Below are 25,734 nucleotides of genomic sequence, written 5' to 3'. Positions count from 1 at the left end.
CGACTTAATATATATGCTATACTTCTGCGATATACTTCTTTGCATGGAAATTTCGTGTTTTCTTCGAAAGATATGCTCAAAATGAATTCTTGGAATTGCCAAAGCTTTATTAAAAATAGATTTAAATCTTTAGTTATCCGTATATTTAATGAATGAAGACCTACAATTAGTAATAAGTTTTAAATTACGGCATGTATAAACCTGGCAATGCGGGGGATCCCATTTTTAAGAAAATAAAAAAAATTATAGAAATCCTCCTATTTACCTGAATTATTTAGGTATTCCCTGCCGATCAGGATTAGCTTGATTGTTGTAAATGTTTAACGTTACATCTCAAAGGTTTTTATTTTTTGTCAAAATTAGTTATCCATCCTGATGACGATAGACGAGTTGTCAGTTGAAATGTTAGTGATGTGCAACGAGGAACCCGTTAGAAATCCTGAGAAGACTACTCGCTAACACACCACGGTGTGCATAATTTGTGTGTAAGAAGTACGGGAGCTTTGCAATCAACATATCGTGCCAGTGGCGTAACTAGGAATATGCCTTGGGGGGCGGATGAGAATGAATGGGGGAGGGGAATGAGATGGTCTGGGGCGGGAAAATATTTGAAAAATGACATACACGAATGTACATTTTACATCATTTTGGCACTAAAAATTTAAATTCAAGCAGATGCAGTTATTATCTTCCAAAACTAGGCAATATTTTTAAATAACTTTTTTATTTCTCTGATGCTTTGGGGGAGGGGGGGGGGTTCTACCCCCACGTCCCCCCCATAGTAACGCCACTGTATCGTGCGACCCCTTGTCGTACTTATTGGGCGTGGTGCATCGGCGGCGAAGATCAAAGCAGCATTTCCACCGGAGGAGGCGACTACGTCTTCACTCTCGTCGCGAAGATTCGTGGAGCTGAAACGGGATAGCTTGTGAGCGTCTCAAACGCCGGCGCCCCCTCCACTTCCCGCGCGTCCTTGCAAGGTCTGTAAAAGGAGTCGTGGCATTTGTCTCAAGACCTTGGGCGTTATTAAGCAATCACGGAATGAAGATGCGACACCGCTTCGCGTTTCCTTACTCCCGTGCATCACGAGTGACTCATATCTGACGGGTGGGTGATATCTCAGGCTCTTTGGTGCATCACTCACTCGGCGCTTCAACCAGAAGGTCGGTTTGGATAGGTCAGGGTGGATCTCACCCCGAACTGAACCACGGGCATGTGAATTTAGCACATTGAGTGTGTAGGGGAGGACAGTTCCTTTCCCTCGCACTTCTCGTTATCGCCGTTGGAGTAATCCCACGATACAGCAGTATAATTTCACTATGAATTTTCAATCTGCAGTATTAATAAAATGAGTTATTGATGAGGTAACTCGAATCAGATATGTTAACTGAATACTAAAAAATTCCATTAAAATGTATTAAATAATGTATTTTTATACATTGAAAATGTTAAATATAATAATAAGATATAATTTAAATATATTATGTATTAAATAATGTAAACTCTTTTTATACTCGCCAACTAAAAGTGATTTTTTGATCATTTATGGAATTATGCCCAATATGCCGCTACTGTTTTTCCTGTTATAATTCTTTGGTAAAGCGGGTGTCTTAATAACTGAAGATTGGCCATTTGTCATGATATCTGCCTTCATATCACACTCACCCGAAAGTTGGTTTGGATAGGTTAGGACGGAGCTCACCTCGAACTAATCTACAGGTATGTGAATTGCACATATTGATGGTAGGAGAGCCAGTATCTTCCCCTGTGCCTCCTCGCCCTTCGAGGGTTTTGTCAGGTGTGGTCTGAAGGCTTCATCCGGGATGTGAACCCGGTACCCTTCGTTCAGCAGCCGAGATATCTACCCACTTGACTACCACAATCAATTAATGAAGCGTGATTATTCGATTCGGCAAATCGCATCTCGTGTGTTTGAGGGAGGAAGAATGAATATCGTGGGAATATATTTTTCCAAAAATTGGTTTCTTGGTGCATTAATTGAATTATTGACGATATTTTTACAGAATTAATTTTGAAAGTTCCTCAAGGAAAAAATTTACATCGCCCTGTGGATTACTGTTCTACCAATTTATTCACCGTTTCACTGTGAAATTGAAGGCCCTATCCACTCCACAGCCAAGAATGTCAAGTAAGGTACCGTATTCCGTTATCATGCAAGAAATCTGATCAATTTTAATTGTTGTGCGTTCACATTTCAATAGTGTTTCATGTTTATTTTGCCTAAAGTGTATCCTAGAATGAAATAAAATTACTTTGTTCTATTCCAAACTTTATTTTAAATAGCACGACCCGGGTTTCAGCGTCTCATGCTATCATCAGGTGATATCATTCCTGATGATAGCATGATATGCTGAAACCCGGGTTTAAAATAAAGTGTGGAATAGAATAAAGTAATATTATTTTATTCTATGCTGAAGCAGTTCCACAAAGTAACGCCTGAGACCGAGTCTTACATTAAAGTGTATCCTTCTACGAAACCTTTTCACTCCTTCTCATATCCTTCTCTTTGAAGTTCGCCTTTGATCTCGCAACTGTATCTGCAAGGGCGGCCATAGTCTCCGTACAATGTAACAGCCAATGTGGTCCATAGTCCAACGATATGCGATTCGTCGCCTTCAAAGATCAACATCTAAATACTAGCCTGCAAGCCGCCTCAATAGACGTATGGCTGGATGACAGCCGTGAACGAATAAAAAGTAAATGCTCTAACGAAGTTCAGCTTAGCATATTTTAAAGCACTTCATCGTTCTGGGAAAAGCGTTCTTACCTACCTATACGTTCGATATAGTATCTCTCTCAATTTATCGTTTCAGTCGGACCCGTGAATATAATGTGGTTCTGAGGTGATGGTGTCTGTGTCCCTCTGATAGATATCAACTCTCAGTTGCTTAGGCAATCTAATCATAGCGCGCAGCCTCCGAGTCTCTAGCAGATCCCAGCATAATTCGTCCGATATCGCTGTAATGCTTTCTGTACACCAGTTACAGTTTTCCCGTCGGCAGGTCCCCCGCGCCAATGCTGTCTCAATTCCCTCCTGTCTCCGGCCATCTCCTTCAAGTCTCCATATCTTCCAATTTTTATGTTGTCAATGATTGCCTTGCCTTCTCCTTCCCCTTCTTCTGATCCCTTCCACCGTTCCCTCCAAAGCTACTTTCAAAATTCCATTCCCTCTCATCAAATGTCCCAGCCAGTTACCCTTCATTTGATTTATTTTGTCCATCAACGTTCTTTTCTCATCTATCCTATTTAACACTTGCTCATTCCTAACTCGATCCGTCCACCGTATTCCCTCCATCTTCCTCCAAACCCACATCTCAAACGCCCCAATCCTGTCCCAGTCTCTCTTCCCCATCGTTCAAGTCTCACATCCATGCATAAACACACTCCACACATAGCATTTCACCAATCTCTTCCTCCACTTTAATTCCAGTGCCTTGTTACACAATGCTCTCTTCTTCTTCTTGAAAACTTCTTTCTCCATTCCTATCCTTCTTTTTATTTCTCCTATACTTTTCCTTAAAGAATCATAGCGTTATAAACTAATAATTATTGATAATTTGTTTTTTATTTAAAAAATGTTGGAACTTTTTGAAATAAACCTTTCAACTTTTGACGCCCACTTAAATATGCCGCCCGGGGCCCTTGCCCCCTCTGCCCCGCTCTAGATCCCGGCCTGTTGCTTCCATCCACTTGTTGAAAAACCGCGCGCACAATATGTAGCCTTGAGGAACGACGCCAGTGCGGCCGCTTCGCATCACAGTTTTGTTTTTCTGCCCTCTCTTCCCGCTGCTAAGTCTATTGCGGAAGGAGAGGCCTCTTCGCAAACCGCAGTTCCTCCGCTTATAGCCTGCTCCTCACTCCTAAACTTATCCCGGCTTCTCATTTTCCATTCATCTTTGTTTCAAGCCCCTTCGCCATATCCCATAACCTCACGTCGGTTAAGCAGGCGGTGCAAAATCGTTTGAAGCGAACGAGGCTCATCTCGTCTGTCATAACGGTAATTTATTTTCCCTTATAAATGTCAAATGGCTTGAAAGACTGGCGCCCAGTCGAAGCGATGCCACTGCGGAAGCCGAGGTTCTCCTGGGAAATGTCTATCAAGGTAAACGGACCGCAAACATCAATGTTTTCAGGAAATTGTGTTGCCTCTGGGCTAGCGTAGACTTGAATTGCTTATAAGTAATAATAGCTAGCCAAAATAATTAGGAATGGGCTAGCTAATTGTTATTTTTAGCATTTCATTTGTATCTCTTTAAGGGTACATGTTTAGCTGATAAGTATTATTTCTTAGTGGATATATTAAAATTTGTGTTTCGAGTGATAGCTTATATATACTTGTTTTACTACTAATTAACCATTTTTTGCCCATCATCTAATATCCCGTTAGCCCAGTAGCCTATAAGCTAACCAGGATTATTTATTGCTGTGGAAGTTTAATTTTTTATTGAGATTAGGAGGCATGCCATGTAAGGTCATGTCTAATGTTTGAAACATGCAATGGACTGAGATTCCGTCTCCTTCTTCCATTGTAGAAATGTGCTCATAAAACCAGTTTTGGGAGCAATTAGTACAAAATAATATATCTCCTTAATCAATAATAATCTTTGCAAATTACTTGTTTAACGCATTTTAACTTATAAAGCATACTAACTAAAACGCACAAATTACATGACGTATCCATTGAAATATTAGAGTTTTAGATATAAATCACATTCTCAGACTTAACCACATCACTATAAGTAGAATTAAACGACTTCGCTAAATTCCACCTATATTTCTTTATTTTGTCTTCCTAATCTAGGTGCCATGTCGTTATAATAAAGGTAATATCGGTGGAGAATAATGAAGTGATTTTATTCTCTTTAGGATGCTAAATACTTTTTTTGTTAAAACATCGTGAAATACTTTGCATCTTATGCTAAAAAGTCATATTTTCCATTATGTTTGACACTTGCTTGAACGTGAGCCGAGCTTAAAAGGCAATGACACGTAAGGAATTGATAATTATTTATCTTCTTTATCTTGTTAGTAAATAATTGTGCTGCAATTAATATGTTTGGGTATGATTATATTAGATTTTATATATTATAAATCGGTATCATGCCGCCTAGTCTTTTAAACATTTTTTTTATTTTTCACATTTCACGGATGAAAAAGGATACAATAGGATTACTGCATCTCTAACACGTTTTTTAGAAGCCTTTAGGTTGCAGGTGACTTGATTTTTTCCTTCACAATATTTCCCTCTGTTTAGTTCCCCATCTGTGCATGTTGGCGGCGCTCGCGTCGATGGGCCACCTGGGCATCTGATTTATATCGCGTCTCGTTGGCATGGGTTTCCCTCCCACACCTCATCCATATAGTTTACTCACTCTCCTCTCAATGGCCCACTTTTCTCCGGACTGTCGCGGTGAAATTGCGTTGACGCAATTTTAGATTATGGTTGCGACATCACGCGTCACTTGTCCCATTGTCACGTGACTGCCGCCGCCGCGTCTCGTTTTGAATTATCCGTTTGGATTATATTATTGGCTGTCGCCTCTCCCGTGCGGTCATGTCCCGTCGAAGTGGACGTGTCGTGTCATCTCTTTCTCTGGAGAGGCACGCTTGGAAAACTTTTTTTGCGGACTTCCCCGGCGGGTGTGTCTTTTCACTTTCGCTCTTGTCATTCCAGGTGATCGAAGAGGAACTATCTTCTCGATCGGGTTGAAAAATTATAACGGAAGCCGTGCATTTCAAAACAGTACAAGTCGTAAATCTAATTATTTTTATTTAAACTACTCTTGCGCACGGATTGTTTCTTGGGTTTTCGCTCGGGTTAAAAACTTTATCGTCGTCAACCTTTCTAAGAGCGCGTTACTCATCGTTGCCAGGGCACTGTGATGCAGGGATCGAGCAACCGGGGTTTAAATGCGATTTTCCATTGGTCTAGCCGTATGTTATTGGTTTCCATGATTGGCTAAGGTGAGAACCTTGATCTCTGTTAAGAACATTTCTTTTTGCCAAGCGGATCTCGATTTCTTAAAGAAAACAGAAAACATTGAGTGCTTATATACGCCGGAGATATTGCTACCTTTTTTCAAACTTACCAGAGACATAACTTAAATTTTTCCCCATTAATAGAAGCGTTTCTATATGTAGTATTCATTCATAGTTTAAAAAATTGAAGCTGCTGCTCTAGTAGCCTTAAAGATCTTTTTTCGTCTTCCTAAATGATTTTTTATACCAAATGGTTTCCAAGAGGTCTTGTACCGTAATGGAACTCATTGCTTAAGTATGATTGGAGATTTGTTCCCTTGCTTAATTTGCTGAAAAAATGGAATCCCTTTCCTCAAATGTTCATCAAATTAAAAATCGGACCGTGGTTATTTCGAGCTAAGAATAACGTGCGTATGTCATTGCTGAATTTATTTATTTATTTTATGTACAGTTAATTTCGAGAAACATTATAATTATATCATGTGAAACCCACAAATTCCAAAGGCGTATTCTAGGAATTCCAAAATTATCACAATATTCAGTGCAAATTATTAAGCAAATATTATTAATATTCTCTCTGGGTAAACGCATGAAGGCATCTCTTGACAAAAGTGCTCTGTTTTCAGCAGCCGAGATACATTATTTGGAACATTACTTTGATGTATAACTTTAACTTGAGCTTTTCTTTCGTTCAGGTGTAAGAGTTGATGTGTCAATGTCAACGAAAGGGAATTTTCTAATTCTTTTAATCGTATAATTATATCATCCTCTAAAGAACTTCTATCTATTAAAAAATATATGTATTTTTAAAGATAATTCGGTGATAATTTTTTCCACTGTGTGCGTTAATTTAGGATTATAAAGTTTGTATTTATTTTTAATAGTCATTGCCCCGGTGTATCAGATTAATTTGATAGACGATATTATTTGACATGATGGCGATACTTTGGTTATTTTTGTGGAGCCTGGTTGGTTTATATACCGTTTGTTAAATAAATTGATGAAACCTGAGTATTCGATTTGGTGAATTGTATCCGGAGTGACTCAAGGGGGAATAATAAAATCGAGAGAACATATTTTTCCAAAAATAATATTCTTGGTGAATAAGTGTATCTGTGGCAATATTTTTGCAGAATTAATTTTTAAATTTCCTCAAGTAAAATATTTATGTCAACCTGTAGTTTACGCTACTGCTAATTTGGGCTCTGAAGCGACCAATTTCACTGTGAAATTGAAGGCCCTATCTAATTCACAGCCAGCTGTGTGACAAGAAAGGTTACTGAGTACATTTATGTTTCTTTGTGTATACACGTTTCTATATAATACATGCATTTTCATGAGAAATTTCCCCTGCGACGGAAATCGAACCACGAACCTTTGGCTTGTAGGCCACTACGCATACTACTTCGCAATCCAGGTTCCTGAATTATCATGGCAATTACACCTATTAATTGTACCTAGAGGGCCAAACATCTAGAACCATGAGACTCGGTATAATTGCCATGGGAATTAAGGAACCTTGATGGCGTAGAGGTCAGCTCAGTGGCCGAGAAAGCCAAGGACCGTGGTTCGATTCCCGGTCCAGTGTAACTTTCTTCTCTTGGAAATTCATATGTATACTTAACCGCCGTTTCCGCGGCAGGCTTCGATATATATATATATACATATATATCACACGTTTATAGAGTGTTTTTTTTGCCCTAAAATTATTCTCCTCCGAATATTTTCGTCCGCTTCTAATGCCGGTCCCGTTGTAGTTCGCCTTCGCTCTGCTGGCCCTCGCAGCCCTGTCTGCAAGGGCCGCCGTGGTCCCCGAAGCGCCGCTGTCCGGAAGAGCCCTGGAGATTTCAACGGGCGACTTCGACCCGACTCCCAAGTACACCTACTCGTACGACATAAGTGACTCGCAGACGGGTGACAGCAAGGGGCAGACGGAGACTCGGGCCGGGGACGTGGTGAAGGGTAAATACAGCGTCTTGGAACCGGACGGAGCTCTGCGGACGGTGTACTACGTCGCGACGCCGGAGAAGGGCTTTCAGGCGGTCATCCAGAGGGAGACTGCCTCGGAGCTCGCTGCTGCCGCGAAAAGTCGACGGAGAAATTGAAAGAGTCGCCTCATATTGCATCCTAGCACCTTAAGATATTTAAAAAAAAATCTTTCCGTTCGGTATCAGAGAAGCAGAGTAAAAAATATGTGTATGTTGTGACTACAAGAGTATTTCAAGTGATAGAGCATATGTGACGTTTTAATCTGTCTTTCAAACAATAAATAAGTTTTCTCATCTTTTTGTTAGTTTTATTTCCTCACATTTGAATGGTAGAGCAATTTCCGCCCTCCCTCAGCATTCATGTTTAACTTTATATTCCATTATTCTTTGAATTTTAGAGACACTACTGGACGGAATGATTTCGAATGCAGAAAATAATTTCATGCAGGTTTTTGTGACATTGTGATAGATACTGAATAAAAACAAAAAATTAGGAGTTTCTTTTGATACTTTCGTTCGATTTATAAGTTTTCGACGAGGAATGGCAATTTAAAAAAGTGTAACATCACCCAAATAACTTTAAATTTGACCAGTTTTCACCATTTTTGGCAGAATGATGTGATGCTTTATTTTTTAATTGGGTGAAGGAGATTTGTTCAATTTTCTAATCGGAATTTGGATTCGAAAATGATGCCTGTCCTCTGACTCGGTTTAAGAGATAACTACCGTCGGAAGAATGGAAAGAAAATTTTTCACCTCATGGTTCTATGGGAACTGAAGGATTCAGCGTTATGTTTCTTTTAAACCAGCCCGAAATAGGTGGATATTAAATTCATCTATTAATGTCCAATCTCCTTCAAACCGTCGCATAATGTTGGTCTGCGGTGTAACTTGAAATTAAAACCTATTTTTATGAAATGTAACCAAGTTTTCATGACTATCTGTAGATATTTCACGAGTACACGCTCTAAAATCCTGTTGAATCCCTTTCATCTATACCTACATAATGCATGTTAGGACAGAGCTGTAAACAAGTTAGAAGGAAATCCTATGATGAAGTGTTGCCTAGCATTTATTGAAGTCCTTTATTGTTTATAAGGAAAAACGAATTCACATACCTATCTTGTTGGAAAAATAACTCTCTTAATTTATCGCATCTGTCGGGCCGGGAAAAATAGTTGGGATTTAGTATGATGTTCTCCTTATCGCTCGGAAAGATATCTATTCTCAATTGCTAAAACAATTTAAGCTTTGCGCAAAGCCTCCGAGTGTAGCGGTTCGTAGCCAAATTTACATCTGTATAACGCTTTTTGTGCCCCCGAAGCAATTTTTTTTACCAAGATTTCGATAATTGGCGAGGTGATACGAGACGTAAGAACAGCTTATTCAGGCGTTTTTCCTGCTATTATTTATAAATTAATTGCTAATATTGGAAGGACGTGTGTAAATATTGGTATTTACGAAAATTCTTGTTTTGCGATTTCAAATCCTAATGATCAACCCTTCCCCGAGAACTCGGATGTCTTTCCTACGGTCTTAGCTTGGCTCTGGCCCTCGAATACGTTCCTGTCTCTGGTTTATATAGACCCACAATGTTTGCTTCACCCCTCTCCTTCAGGCCGTTTCGAGTGGCTCCCTCCACGCCCCCTGTTCTGCGCCTCCTCCTTACTTGAACTCCTTACCATATCATCCCACCTACCTACCCGCCTCCTTTTCCTCTCGTCATGTCTATCCTTTTTCAGTTATTTTCCTTGCCATCTCATCTATGTGGAACGAAACCGTCTAAATCTTCTGAATTTGCGTTTTTTCAGCTGTAAAAATAATACGCTCTCCTCCCTACTCCACCTCATTCGTGAGTAAATATTTTATGAACATAATAAGTGGCGCTGAAAGCAGCCCCGTTTTATTTCTTCGGTTAAAAGCAATAATTTCAACCGATTCAGGCGTGGTGTAGTGGAAGATATTGCAAATAAAAGGTAGTCGCACTTTTGTGGAAATAGTGAGTAAATGTTAAAGTATAATTGCAGAAAAGTGCAACTGACTATCATTTTAATTGTTAAAAGGAATCATATCTATCTATTAAAATACTTATTCAAGGCCTATCTAGGAGGATAATGGGGTACAAACTTGTCAACATTTTAATTGTTATAGGCGATATTTAATGGAACTGGAAGATTGGCATTATTTTAACTAACATTGTAGCTGGGTCACTTAGGCGATTTTACTGGTTAAAAATCAAAGGTAGGATTCGCAGAATGTAAATAATGCAATCGGTTCGGGCGAAAAGATTACTTGGGTAGTATAACAAGAGTTAAATTCTTTTCCTATGAAATCCAAGTAAAGGGGAGTATCTTTAAATCTGGGGATATAAGCATTGAAGTAGGGAAGGGATTAGAAATTAAATTTGGATCATGCTTCTTTATGGTTGTGAGACATGGAAGATAACAGCAGAAGAGAAATCAAAGTTGAATGCTTTCGATAGGTGGCGTTAAAAGATCGAAATAATGATGAAGATTAAATGATTACATCTTGTGAGTAATGTGGGAGTAATTAGAAGTGTAGGAGAAAATAAAAGTCTTTTGAAAACCTACGGTAGAATACTGGACAATTTAAGTGGGTACATCATGAAGCACTATGACCTGATGAAAATTGTCGTTGAGAAGCAGGTGGAAGTGAAGAACGGTACTTATACGCTGGCGTATCCAATACAAAGAAAAGCTACTGATGTATATAAAGCTGAATATTTATTTAGGTGATCATAGTTCAGAAGATTGATAGAGTAAAGGCTGCATCAAATCAATCTTGGGATTGACGATCGCTGATGATTATGAAGTTTGAAATTCGGAATATGTCTAGGAAAGTTGCAACTAGTACTGCATGTTAAAAACTTACGAATTTTTTCCGGAAATTCTCTCTGTAACAGGCATTAAAATTTCCATTAGGTTGAAAAGACATGTAGCGGCCAAATTGCGCCTCGCCGATCTATTGATTCGACTCCGTTGTGTCTGCTCTGATGCTGAAGGGGGGAGTTTTGCCACTTCGCCTTTGCATTAACGCCCCTACCTTCTAAACACTTGAAGGACCGAGGTTGCATGACTATTTATGGCCGTTACCCGTCATTTAGACTGTTATTAATTATTTGAAATATATATTCGTTTTTACATAAATTAATCGATAGATTAATTAAATATAACTTTTTTCTTTATTCATCAACACAACTGACTATGTTTTTACCAACAATTTCACTTTAAAAAATTTAAAATTAAGAGCGGTCACATTGCTCCTACTTCCCTTGTTCTGGTTTACCACGCGCCACTCAGTACGGCACACATGCTGCTTATTTCCTTTCAAAATGTAATAAGGAATGTTAAGTGCAAAATGTACTAACTAAAACATCAAAATGGCCAGACGTAATGTAATGTAGTGATGTTATGAATAAAATACGCTCTACTGTTACAAATAAAATATAAACGCTTAACCCCTCCTTTTAACCAGCGTTGGTCTATTAGAGTAGATAGTATGACAGATGGATGGTCGGCCTCGGTGGCGGCGGGGATAATTCCTCGCCTACCATACTGAAGGTCGCGGGTTCGAGTCCCGCCTGCATAGGTTGCCCCTTTCAGGACGTAGGTGTTTGTGATCGTCTGTTGTTGATTGTTTAAACTCGAGATGTAAAGGCCGCATTGTGCTGTTTTCGGGGGTAATTAATATAAATAAATAAAACGCCATCTCAATGTGTATTTCCCCTAAATTATATTTTAACTTAATGATTAGCATAGAAAAAATAAACAAAAGTAAAAAACTAAGAGGATAGAATAAAATCTAGGCAATATATGTGATTAAGTAATTAGAGGTGACCCGTCAAAATCAAGGGTCTGGACTTTTAAGTATTAAACTCCAATGTCAAGTAAACGAGGTGTTGAAGGGGATATGCATTTAATTGGGCAATATGATCTTGTTGTGATGAGATGAGCAAGAAGCTCACGCAAGGTTGCGCGCATCCGAGTGGAACATTTCTCTCTCCGTGAATGCCGTCGTGGCGTCCCGTTAGGGGAAATGATTGCATCCGAATAAGTCCCGCCACCCTCGTTCTCTCAATCACTCTCTCTACACTATGCACTCGCTTAAAATGGTCGCCCGAACGCTCCCATTACACTCCGGCCTGCACTCTCGTTTTTCCCCCATTCGGACGTTGAATGGGGTTGACTCACCCTCCAATTAGCCAACGCGCACAGAGAGTCGTTCCGGTCCAGTGCACGAAGCGCGTGCGCGAGTCTATCGGGATAGCTAGGCCTCACTCATCCAGTTCTAATGATCCGGTCGTGCACTTGTGCCGTGGGGGACTTCCGTGAATGAAGTTGGATTTTTTTTTGGTTTCCAGCGCCTAGTTGTGGTGCATTCAAGGTTAAGTGCAGTTGGTGAAGCAGAACCCATTGTTCCGCGGTCATTCCTCTGAGGTTTTTCCTGTTTCTTCCCGTTCATTTCACTTTTTTCGCTCCCTTAAGAAGATGCAAAATACCCGCGTGACCAGTCTGTTTTTTGCTGTTTATTACGAGTTTAAAACTAATGGCATTATTTTCATATATATTTAAACCTCTAGATGCCACTTGCTTGGAGTAGCACTGGCGAGAAATGCCAAAGGTGTTGAAATAAAAGTGAAACGTCTTCGAGAAAAAATAAGTTTCTGCTATGCCACTTTTTAGTTCATCAAAATGCTGTTTTTATATTACTGCTATTATAATAATTTTAACTGCATAGTTAATCCTAATTTTTATTCAAGAGTGGAGTTACTATTTAATTACTAATTTTTAAAAATTAATAACCTCAAAGCCGATATTACGTCTCGGGGCCTTTTCGGCTGAGAAGCAAAAGCCGATGCATCGGCCCGCGGCGCTAAGAGGGTTAAAGTATGTAGAGAGAACAAAACCAATGTACATTAGAACAATCCAAAATATTTTTTGCTAAGATACCAAAATATATGTGGCAAAAACATCTTAGATGTTACAATATCCATGATATTCAATGGCTTACCTGAAAGCCTCAAGAGACGAAATCAATTCAGTGAAATATAATGCAGATTAAAACAATATCTTAACACAATGTAACTATTCCTACTGAAAGAGAATTATTTTTTAAGAAAATTTATGTTATTTATTAATTGCTATACAATTTAACCCAGCGGCGTAACTAGAAATATACTTTGGGGAGGGATGGGATGGTCTGGGTTGCCGACCCCCTCGAGAAAATCCCGGGGTCTTGGAAAATTTTTGAAAAAAGGCATGCCTCGAAATACATTTTAATTATTTTGGCACTAATAATTTGACTTTTAATATGTGCAGTTATTAAATGTGAAAACTAGATAATAGTTTTAAATAAAATTTTTTTCTCTGTGGCTTTGGGGGTGGGGGGGATCTATCCCCTCACCCCCCATAGTTACGCCATTGATTTCACCTTTATCTATATATATATATGCCTTGAGTATATTTTTGCACACACCTATGTGTGTATTTTTATGTACTAGTAAAATTGCTGTGCTAATATCTGTCGCTATGTCTGGAGACACATTCTTATATGGCGGTTTTGGAGAAAATGCCGACAAACCAGTGAGGTACAGGACCAAATTCATTCACTTTTTTCTTGTTGTAATCATCCGAAAATTTTCTTTTCTATTTTTTTTAATCATATGACATCTCTGTATTTATTATTCTGTTTTTTCTCACTGAATACATTTCATAACTGTTATTTGATGAAAATTACTATTAAAGGTATTTTTTATAATCTTAAAAATATTCTGGCTATATTGAGTTGAACGCGGTCAATATATGCTGTTGTGCCCTATTTGAAAATTGAGCCCTTTAACTTGTAATTATTTTCTCGCTTTTTATTTGATGCACAGGCAAATGTTGGTAAATGTCTACTCTACATACTCTGAATTTCAAGCGGATGTAGCCAGTTTTAAATCAGTAGATGTTCATCAATAAAGACACAAAGCGATTTATCGAGAGGGAGGTACACGTCCCATTTAAGAGGAAACTGCAGTCACTCTTTAACAGTCGCTAACATATTGAAAATTTCAGAGATTATAGAGTAGACCCTCGTCGACATTGGCTGATTGTCGAACACAAAAATTTTTCATTAGAGAAAATGACGAGTAAAATTTTTCAAATATTAGATGCTAGTAATTTTCGACTAGGGTCTACATATTCTGTAAATTTTAAGATAATACTTAAGTTGTAAGGAAATGAGTCGTCGCGAAAAAATGCCATTCTAGTGGGATTGATGTGTACTCTTTTTACTAGTGTACCTTCACGCTTGCTGACATGCCTTTAGTACCTACTTACTTTATGCGATCAAGGTTAGTGGACCGAGCGACGTCAAAACCAAGGCTCTCCACTCTTCTCTTATTCTAGCCAACTCTCTCGAATCAACGCCCTTATTCGTTGCAAATCTTCTCTCATGTTATTCACCCACCTTTTCTTCGTTCAGGTTTTCTTCTTTCTGAGACGAAATAATTTGCTAATTTAGGATCTTTCAATATTCATCCGTTCCACATGTTCTATCCAATCCTATCTCCTGCCTTATAAAATTTACACTAATGTATTGTCCCCATAAAAATGGTATAGTTCCTGATTGTGTCGTTTTCTACATTCTCCTGTTAGTTTGTCCTGGTATGGTCCATACATTTTCTTATCTCCCGCCTCTCAAAAACTAATAGTTTGTTCAAGTATTGTATCCTTGTGCTACAGCTACAGTAAAACTACCGGGAGAACTGGCGATTTCACCGGAGGAAATTCTTTATTTGCGTAGGAACAAGCGTTCAGTACCTTTTTTATTCCCAATAACTTGAGTACATGGCATAATTTAGCTATCCTAGTAGCGGCGTGAAGACGGAGCGTAATACCTTGGCCTCGGCCTTGAATACTCAAGAGTTGAGGAAGATTATAAACTCTTTAACAGTGATTCCTCGAGGAAATGGTTATGAAACCCGATCGAATGAAAATAAAATTTGATCTGTGAGGAAAAGGAGATCGAATATAATTATTATTAGCTCTCTAGAACACTTCAAATCAGACATTTTTTAGGAGAATATGGCAAGTGATGGATTTCTTCTACGTCCAGGAAAGCAAATGAATTCCCTGATATCTCATTGGAAGTGATGGATTTAGCTAATAGTAAAGGGGATTTAATAAAATAAACATATCTTTTGTCTTTCTGAGAATCGTTACTTGAGATTCGGATATGACCCTGTAAAAGAAAACTTCGGTCTACTCCTTAATGACGGCGATCGAGGATATTCTCATTTACGGCTATGACAATATTTTTAAACGAAAAACTCTTAATATATTGTTATTCATTAAATTTTCTTCTTGTGATTAATTATTTTGAAGAATGTAATCTTGGTCGGTAGAAACTTAATGATGGAATAAGTTTGTAATGAAATATGTTCCCAATTTCTCGTTTATAAAATAAATAATAAAGAGAATATGATGCGATATTGGATTTATTATTCCACTTAGAATGTACAACAAGACTTTTGCTTGTGAAATTCTGATTTCTATTGACATTTTTTTATCTTAAATTTCACTTTCTGGCTTCACGGCTCTTTTCGTAGGTATTCAACGTTGGACAACGTCCATGATTCTTATCTAATTTTCTCATCTCCAAGCATTTCTTCTTTCCCTTTCTTCCACTTAAGACGGCAAATAAATCTCTTCGCGTGACAGCATTTCGTCGATCATTTGTCCCTTTAGGCGTTTCAGTTATCTGGTCACGTCCTCTAGCCCGCCCTAGGAGCTATTGCGGAAGGCGGAGGAATATAGCCGCTTTATGCCAACCATATCTTGCGGCGTATCGCATCTTTCATTTGTTTGAATTATGTGACCTGAATGAGGTGAGCAGAAGATGTGTTCCTAGGGCAAAATATTGTTCGTAATATGAAAAATATCTCAAGCGTCATATGCTTCATGAGACTTCGTGTTTATTCGCGATCTAGAACAATTAGGTATCTGAAAACTCATAGGATGTGTACCATAACTACGTAAATACATGCTGTAAGGCTTATGAAACCAAGTCATGACGGGGGTCCTAAGGTGAAGATGTAAACAATGGTGTCATGTGGTTCGAGTTGGTGTTACGGCCAATTGCTTTATTGGTGAAATGTATGAAGGTGCGTATGCTATCTGTTTTCCAACATGGTCGAAGATGAATAAATCACCACGGGTCGTGTACCAATCAAAAACTTGACGATCTCATTTGCAAGGATTTTTCTATATTTTAGTAAATAGATATCTAACCTGGGGAGCTGTGGTCCATATTAAGTTACTAATGCATTAATATTTTTAATCGTATTATTAATCAATCAATAACTAAATCGTTGATTTATTATCTGGCCATCGGCTTTCAAATTTAATTTTAAATCTACAAACTACCCCGCTGTCCGCTTCGTATGGCGAGGGGTGTTAGGGCACCAGCCGTTGACATTAAAAAGCTTTTTGAAGTTGCCTTTCGAATGTACCGAAGGTCAAGGAAGGGTAGGTAGAAGAAATGATGTTGAACAATGTGTGTATGAAAAAAGTGATTAATCCCTTAGAGATAGAAAGACAGAATTTAGGTTCATGAAGTAGGTGACTGTTAGGAGAGGGAGGGTGGGAATGTGAAGTAATACGAATGGGGATATTTCAGAGAACTCTTGCTTCCGAGGCCTGATAACCGTTGGTTTTAGCTATTTATCAATTATTTTTAAAGTTATTTTTTATGAGGATGTAATAAAACATAAATGATACTTCCATGGGAGAGCCACTTCGAAGACTACGCTATTTTTAAAATTTATTGCAGAAATTACGTCCCTCCTCCCCCTTGCCCTATCTAACTGAGACCTACTTCTAGGAGATATCAATTTTCAAGATTTCTCATTTTAATATGTGGAAATTTTCTTCGTAATCATGTCATATTCGTGATATCTGCCACTGAAGAATGAATAAGTACTGAGCGAACCCAATGAATCAGTATATCATGAATGAATCCCAAGCTGATCCATTCCTGATTTAACTATTTTTTTAATGGCTTTAAAAATATTTTCCTTTGCGGTGATAAAGATGAGGGAACAATCTTTAAAAATTTAAACAATGAAATCCTTTAAAAAATAAATTAGAAGAAGTTCCGCGGGCGAAACTGCTTTAATTATTTTCGTAGATGACCGCCGCGCCGTAACCACTAGGCTGCCCCCATCACGGAATATATCACCATTTGTACAGGTTACAAATCTTAGATTCATTTCTTACGATTTTTAATTGCTTCTTTCTGAAATTTTACAGGAGGTTCATTAATATAGTTAAGTACAGTGTCCCTCATCTTTGTAATACGGCCGCTGATACTGTTTTGCTCACTCTCTTCATATCTAATGTTCCAAATTTAATCCTCAAATCCGATTTTAAACTATTACATAGCATTCTAAACTCTGTCATAGACTGTCCCGATCTCGTCTCCAATCTAACTTTTAAAGTTCCATGCAGACCCGCTCGAACGCATTCGCTCCTCCACATGCCCCTTCCCAGATTGTCAATAACCAAACGTTCCATCCTCTCTCGACTCTCTTCCTTCATAAATTCCCTCCCAGATCACATTGACCCGTTCTCTTTTCCGAACCACTCCTTTACAAACCGCGCACTTCCCTACCTTAATAGAAACTCTAATGTCAATAAGTTCCGTTCAATTGTGTCAGGCTCGACTATGTGGAAGTTAATACTCGAAAATGAAAAGGAGACTGCGTTGATTTCCACTGATTTATTTCGTCAAGTACTTGAGAATGACCTCTATGGTTCGAAACATGTCGTACGGACGAAATAAATCAGTGGAAATTAACGAAGTCTCCTTTTCATTTTCGTCAATAAGTTTACTTTCAGTGCATTGTCATGTATTTAAATTTATAATGTTTAATTGCGTTTGTACTTTTTAAGTTTGTTATACTGTGCCACTATAAAATGGCAACTATGCTGTATGTGGACAACTTGATAAATAAATAAATAAAAATAAATAAGGGAGCGTCGTCTCGATTCTGAATTACTGAATTTATAGGCATGATTTACCGAATCGAAAAATTTGAGTTCGATAGGCCACCCGACGGTTGTGTATTCCTCTTGTGTGTCTAAATATCGAGTATGCTCCGTTGTACGGAGCAGATAAACTGTCTTACTTTCAACAGATTCACCGTTGGCGGTGCCCAGCTCTAGTTTTCCCTAGGAGAGTAACATAGAGAGAGAGTGTGAGCGCCCAACGTCTCGTCAACTTTTCATTTTCCTCAACCGCCAAATCCGTTTTCGATCGCGGTCTACTTTTCACGTACCCTCTTCACGAAATCGTTCCCCACTCTCCCTTGCCCGTCCCCACGTCCGATATATGCCCCACGCCACCAATGTCATCGCAATCTTCCTTTACGGACTCCCCGACTCTTCCTCGGACACCGCTCGATTTTCCTTTCTATAATTCCCCCCCTCTCCCACTCACACCGATTTTCTTCCGTATCCGATCGCACCCCCGCGTTTGTAACATATATTCGCGTGCTAATGCCTACCCCCACCCCCCAAAACAACCCCCCTTCTCCTCCTCCTCATAGCACACGCTCATAGCACGCGTGTTTCCTGTTTGGCTCTCATCCGCGATACGCAACGTCTTCCGCCCGACACTGCTGCTCTGGGTTCGGTATATAAAGGGGTCTTCCGGAGGTAACAGTCACACACAATCCATTTGTCCGTACTTCCGAAAGGTTTCGTGGACTCTTCGCTGTAGCTCATCGCTCCCAGGATTATACTTCACACTCCTGCCATTCGAATCACACGGATTTCAGCCATGATTTGCAAGGTACGATACCTCCTAGTAACTAGCTGTGAGCTTTAGCTTGGTACTCTTGGATTACTATACTTTTACGCCTTTGCCCTCCCGCCATTATATTGTCACTATGCTAGATTACCATCAATAATACTGAGTACTGCATAACATGTATGTATAAATAACTAAGTAAATAGATCCTCTTAATCTAAAGAACCTGGTCATGCACGGGGCAAAAATGTAAACAATGTGACGTAAGTGGTACGATTTCATGTCCCGATCAACTGTGAAATGTATAAAGGGAGGTATGCTATCTGTTTATGAACTTTATCAAAGATAAATGACTATTTCGCGGCAAGCCGGCATTGGGAAAGATTCATCGATATTATTGGGGCTCTGAGATGGGTCAGTTTGGGAATAATTCTGCACTCTTTGAATGTTTCATGGTGAGGTTTAATTTAATGGGGGTGACGCCAAATTTTTGTAGATTTTTGGATAGATGGTGTCAAATTTTAAATGTAATCGTAAGTGTATTTGTACGTACTATAGATTAACTTCATTTGATTATGTTAAAGTGATTCCTACAAAGTCACTCGGATTCTCTGCCGATGATCTTCAGTATCATATGAAAAGCTTCCAACATTTTATTTCCAATTTCAAAAAATTATATATCTAGCCTAGTCCTGTTCTGTTTCCTCATCAAAAATTGATTTTGTCCTTTCTTTGTAGTTGAAAGATGTTGCTAGCGTTTTAATTTTATTCGCAACTGACATCCTCTCCATTAATGATATTTTTCTTTGTTTGCGAGATAGTAATTTCAATATGTAAGTCTTGTACTTAATTGTTGGATCAGATCCGCTTATTACCTCTATCGTTATGGCTGATTTGCCTATTTTGATCGCAAAAATACAGTGATTCAATTTTTTTTGGGAGTATTGATGTGTCCGCCTTATTTTATTGATTATATTCTATCGATGTCGCTAGCATGCATATGAATTTAAAGCAGCTTCATTTTTTAATGTAATGCATCAGTTCTTACATTTATTTCTTGAAAGTTGATCGTATCGCCTTCTACTCGAGGTCCTACTTCCTGGGGTAGTACTTAACTTTTCGCATGCCTATTTAAGCTGGCTTAATTCTACTGAACATGTTTATTACGCATAGATCGCCCTTTTGGCCCTCTGCGCCTTCGTTGCCACATCCGAAGCTGGATTCCCGGCGAGGTTCGTAGCCGCACCCGCCGCATTTGCCGCACCTGCCGCCTTCGCCGCACCTGCCGCCTTCGCCGCACCCGCCGCTTTCGCCGCACCCGCCGCTTTCGCCGCACCCGCCGCATTCGCCGCTCCCGCTGCACCCGTCGCCGTTGCCGCACCCGTCGCCGCGGTGGTCAAGCCTTACGCCCCCGCGCAGTACACCTTCGCGTACGGCGTTTCGGATGCCGTGACGGGGGACCGCAAGGCCCAGCACGAGACCCGCAACGGAGACGTCGTGGTCGGTGCCTACTCGCTGGTGGACCCCGATGGCCTGGTCCGCACTGTCAACTACGCCGCGGACCCCATCAACGGCTTCAACGCGGTGGTGAGGCGGGAACCGGCGGTGGCGGTCGCGGCGCCCGTGGTCCCCGGAAGGGTCGTCCCAGCGGCTTTGCCGCTCAAGCCTGTGCTTCGGGCGTTCTAATAACGCTCTTCATCTCGTGGTTTGAGTCGCGATCGCTCGTGCCGCTCTAGTTAATTCTGGACTATTTATTGTTATCCGGTGCTTTGGATTTGCCCTCGTTGGACTATTTCGTTGCGTTCCACGATTTTGGGACACGAAGAGTTTGTTTTGTTTTTTTTATTTTATAACTTTTGACTATTTCCAAGGATGAACGTGCTGACAAGTGTTTCCTCTCGGACTTTTTTATTTACTGAATGATAAAACTTGGTAATATATTCTGCGCAGTTTGTATTCAGTGCTGCCGTCGTAAAATTTTCGCGTCATCATAAGAAATTCATCTATTTGATACTAAAGAAATATCACCTTGAACTCTAATTGTAAATGATGGCGTGTAAAATCGTAATAGTACAGGACGCTAAATGGTCTGGATTATGAACAAGTTAGAAGTTTTAGTTTGTCTCTGCGAGGAGTTGGCGTATTCAGGGAAACGAGATACGCCTCAGCTGATTTCAATACTGTCGCGTAAATGGTGTTTAAAATGCATGAATTGCTCCAAGAAATAATTCACCTTCAATTGGGAAAAGAACCATTCATCTGAGTAGCTCAATGGTCTGATCTTTATCTCAGGTAGCCTCAGGCTTGTGAATCATTTCCCAGTCGAGGTTATTTTTTATCCTATCAACTCTAGAACGAATACTTATTTGTGGAAGTATGCATACCTCATTTCCGTATGAATGGTGACAACTATTTCAAGGCAGCCTGGGATATTTCGGGTGTAATGAATTATGTAGTTATATTTGCTTTACTCATCACGCATGATTATTTGGTATTGGTAGCAAAAAAACAAAACTTGGTATTGGAACTTTAGTCAACCTTTTTTTTAAAGCGAATTTCACCATCGTAGGAAATATTTACAATCCATTTAATTTTGTTTGACATTTTGGGGTGACGTGCAATATCGTTTTTGTAATCCAATGAATAAAAATGTTAATCATCATCGTAAGTCAGCAATCCTAGGAATCGTTTGAAGTAGCTCTCAATTCCACTCTCCTATCTGCTAGCCTTTTCAAAGTGAAGTACTCTTCTTCTGATGTGGTGAACTTACGCTGTCCCGCCTTCTCCTTGGGGTTTTTAGAAGACTTCTCTTTCCACCCATTCTCTTTATTACTTCCACATTACTAACTCTCTTGATCCATTTTATTATCATCAATCTTCGGTAGCACTACATTTCGAATGCTTCCACTCATGACTTCTCTCCAGCAGTCAACGCCCAAGCCTCGTTCCAATAACAATCATTCTTACTTACTTGACATCTTACGAATTGCTTCCTCTCTTTTATCATCTCCTAGCTTTTCCCCTTTTCCTAAATCCGCCTTTGTCCTCATCCAGGAATTCTTCTACTTTTCATTATTTTCTCCTGTAGATCTTTAATTATTCTTAGAATTAATCCCCTTCTGAATTGCCAACTTACCTTTACATTTTGTGATTGCTTCGTCAGATTTTACGGGTTTCTTGACTTTTTGGACGGTGAAAAGCATATTTTTCGGTTATAACTCGACTTCTCAATATAAACAGTTTTTTAGTCCTAATGCACTGTGCGAGCGGCAATACCTTGGACATATTATATTGTGTGTATGATTCTTGAAAGAGTTCCTCCGTGTGTGAGTGTTTTTATACGTTTTTCCTATGCTGGTAATCCTGCTGCCATACTTTGCCTGGTGGATTGTAACAGTCATTTTTTGTAATCAGTATTTATTACTCGCTTTTGTTTTCTAATAAATGTACATGCTTTTGAACCCTTGGTCTTATTCATTGAAAATTTTCCCTTAAAAACTGGAATCGTCTGTTGTAAACGATTTCTGCCTTTGTGATGTGTGACGTATCTACCTGATGAACTGGAGCAGTAGTGAGGAAAACATTTCTATCTCTAACCGTGATCTAACGTACTAATATTGCGCTTTTAAGCATATCTTGCTTGAAAATTTTGGGGAACAACATGTCTACGGTATTCTCATAAATCCTGAAATAGTTCACCTTGGAACAATTGTGAATTGGGTTCGAAATATTAATCTATTTATCATCCTGTTCATTAATCTTCACGTCTCCTCATCATCCAGCGATTTGATTTTAAAACTGAGAACTCTACAGTAAACTCAGTTCCTTTATATTTGCATTATAAATACAGGTCAACGAGCGATGATACTTGGAGTACTCATATTTGATTAAAATACCAGACTAAGTAATCATCTTATCCTTAACGGTTTGTGAAATTTTATCGTTCCGTCGCACAGTGATACCAATTCGAAAATCACCGGACTAAAGTCCAAAATGGCTTTTTTGAGATAGCTTCTTGGAACTTAGCGAAAAAAACGCACAAATGATTGGTGATTAGGAAATGGTAAGTTATTTCTCTTATGGACCACCCGTTACATAGATACAGAGGTATAAGCAGAAGTAATTATTGGCTTCATATTATAGAAAATTGCAATTTCAGCACAGAATATTTTATATAAATCATGCAAGAGTTTAGATATTTTTTAGAATATTAAAGTAATTGTACGGAAAAAAAATTGAGAACCCTTTTTCGGGAAAAATTTTACACAAAGTAGGCAATATAATACTTATTCGGATGAATGGCATTGGGTTACTTCGTCATAGTACATCAGACGAAAGATATTTCCATAGAACTAATTGGAAATATTTTAAAAACGTTTGCGACGCCAAGGATAAACTCCATTGTTTCCACCGTCGACTCTTAGCCCTGAAATTGTTTTCCATTCAATAACAAATTCTCCAACCTACTACGAATATGCTGTGTGTTCAGGTGTAGTTTGAGAGGTAATTTAAAATTTGTTCATGGACTAGGAATCCATTTGAAGCGGTATTTCCACAATTAATTTTAACATCGACTATTTTTTTTTCCTCGGTGTAGAACTAGAAAAATTATGTTTGGTAGTAAGTTTGAATATAAGCTTGCATAATTGATATCTGTGTTTTACTTTCTTATATTTTGCTGATAAAATATGACATTATGGCTTAGAAATTACTGTTTCCCCCATTCTCCATCCATTCTCCAGCCGTGTGATGAGAAATGCAATGGAACTTGCTCCTAGCCCATTGGAGAGTTCATATTTCTGTAGGTGATAGAATAATTTGATTTTTTACCCATTACAATGATCGTATATTTAAGAAAAAAGTATTTTTCAAGTATCTCTTTACCAATCAGTCAGACATAATTTTTTAATCATTGATACATTTCACACATTTTTAAATAATTGCTGCTAAAAGGTCATGATAACGACGAAACCACCTTGAAGGTCGTTCACAGCAACGTGGCTACCCTACCTTGGTCCGTTGTGAACCGAGACAATAGTTTAATTTTCCTCCAATCAGTGCTTGCCGTTCAATCGTGAAATCGGTTTTAAAACACCGAGTCCAAAAGCAATCGATTGACATTGCTTATTTCCCTCTTATTGATTAGAAACGGCGATTTTTTTGTTTTTTTTTTTTTATCGGTTATAGCTTCTCGTCGTCATAACTTCAATCCCGTTAGCTGTGAAAGATATACAGAGAGTAAACGAAGATTCCCCAACTGCTGTGGTTAAATAAGGATTTTTTTCGCTACTAGATGGATTGTTCGAAGTTAACTGTGTGTCATGTATGGAATATCTCCTCCATTGCTGAAAATATCCTGTTAAGATCAATCTTGGGGATATATTTGCAATGCTTATTAAAATAATGAAACTTTATCCATGGTATACACCTTTTTTAGGAAATATTAATTTTGCTCAATAATAGGGTAATTTCCTTCATCAAAGAAAACGAAAGACAATGATTGCGTTTCGTTACCCACCATTAGTGTATTCATAATATACAAATTATTTGGCTTTAGAAATCCAGGTTCAGACGAATGGCAATGGTCAATTTTAACTGCATTTGTAAAAGGACAGATTGGCGCCCATGCGATGCCACTCCAAGTGACGTCACAGGGACCTAGTTTCTGTACGAGTAGATAGGAGTTTTACATCGTGTGAGATTACCAATGCATGCATGAGGCATAGACTTCAGGGAAACATCTCTTAATAATCACCTATCAAAATTGCCTATGGTCGGAGAGTTTCCTTCGTTTGATAGGGTATTAATAATCCTTATTTAAGCCAAGCGCTACCTGCTATCAGGGTACTCTGCTACCTGCAAGCAGCCTGCATGGTATCAGTGCTCAAAGCCTCGCCCCAAGGTCACCTCACACGGCGACAGCGGGAACCAGAATGACGTCACACGGGCTTTTCCCAGCATTCACACTTAGCCGTCGCATTTTCGCGCGCTTGAAAATTTTCACTTTTACTTAATCGCGAAAAATAGATATCGTCATTTAAAAATCTAAAAGCGTGAAATACGTGCTCTAGGTGTAATAATCTTTCGATTTAGGCAATAAAAAACAATGGGAAACCACCGTATTGGCCATGTTAGGTCAAGGTCTACGCCGTTTCAAGTTGTAAGCGAGAAGATGCCCTTCGCAGGTGGACTCTGAATGTACACAAATTTACGCCAAGGATATATTTTTGAGCGTGGCTTAAGTCTTCACCCCTTCGTGCCGTAGACTTCCAGTCTCGGTAACGTAACAGCCGGAAGTTGCGTCCGTGACTCTTCGCACTTACCTAATCAGTAATTCAGGCAGTGTGTGCAATCGAGAAAGCGTCGCGAGTCGATCATGACAAGCGGGAGCCCCAGGAACGCTCTATTGGAAAATTTCTTTCCCCTTTCACTCATCCCCTCCTTCATCAAACTTTCTTGGTCTCCGGCTTCGATTACGCAGGACTTCTTCATAGCTTTTGGAAACATGCCCCATGTTTGTGTTTGAATGCCTCATGTGACTTAAGAGAACGCATAATTCCTGCTAACTGGATAATATTATTTCCTTTGTCTTCGGCGCAACTCGTTCAGCAAGCTCGTTTATAACTCCTCCATCCTCTTGAAATTTTTGAGGCGTGCTGAGGGAAGCTTCTTCAATATTTCTCTGTTATCTCCTTTGTAAATTTCACGCAGAGAAATTTTTATCGTAATATTTTTATATCAACGATATAGAGTATAGTAACTGGGGCCTACTCTTTGTTCCCGAAAATAATTATCAAAACTGAGTTCTAAATTAGTTCATTGTCACCAAAAGAGAGAGGTCGATCTACATTGGAGATGCTTGCATTCATGGTGTTCTGAGTCCGTGGGAGGTTCTTCAAATAAGATGAAGTGAAAAGAATGCATTGCCGGC

The 25,734-nt window shown here is 39.1% G+C and overlaps 2 protein-coding genes across 2 annotated transcripts; both read left to right on the top strand.

The window, feature by feature from the left end:
• The first annotated feature begins 4,022 nt into the window (after positions 1–4,022).
• On the top strand, positions 4,023–8,286 carry LOC124165555 (larval cuticle protein A3A-like). The gene is made up of 2 exons (XM_046543008.1): positions 4,023–4,123; positions 7,758–8,286. Exons 1-2 carry the CDS (start codon positions 4,040–4,042, stop codon positions 8,103–8,105), a joined length of 432 nt encoding a protein of 143 aa, XP_046398964.1. The 5' UTR covers positions 4,023–4,039; the 3' UTR covers positions 8,106–8,286.
• Positions 8,287–18,618: 10,332 nt separating this feature from the next.
• On the top strand, positions 18,619–20,701 carry LOC124165473 (larval cuticle protein A3A-like). Its single transcript, XM_046542905.1, has 2 exons — positions 18,619–18,845; positions 19,977–20,701. Exons 1-2 carry the CDS (start codon positions 18,834–18,836, stop codon positions 20,487–20,489), a joined length of 525 nt encoding a protein of 174 aa, XP_046398861.1. The 5' UTR covers positions 18,619–18,833; the 3' UTR covers positions 20,490–20,701.
• Positions 20,702–25,734: the final 5,033 nt, after the last annotated feature.

Source organism: Ischnura elegans, chromosome 9, assembly GCF_921293095.1.
Source record: "Ischnura elegans chromosome 9, ioIscEleg1.1, whole genome shotgun sequence".
In the NCBI taxonomy this organism is placed as follows: domain Eukaryota; kingdom Metazoa; phylum Arthropoda; class Insecta; order Odonata; family Coenagrionidae; genus Ischnura; species Ischnura elegans.
The sequence above is the reverse complement of the archived record's forward strand: the minus strand, read 5'-3'. Positions and strand labels throughout refer to the sequence as shown.

Bases quoted from the DNA above. Each gene is read 5' to 3' on its own strand.
- LOC124165555 (XM_046543008.1), top strand. From the start codon at position 4,040: ATGTCAAATGGCTTGAAAGACTGGCGCCCAGTCGAAGCGATGCCACTG. The intron at 4,124-7,757 runs GTAAACGGACCG...GTCCCGTTGTAG, and splicing joins CCTGGGAAATGTCTATCAAG to TTCGCCTTCGCTCTGCTGGC.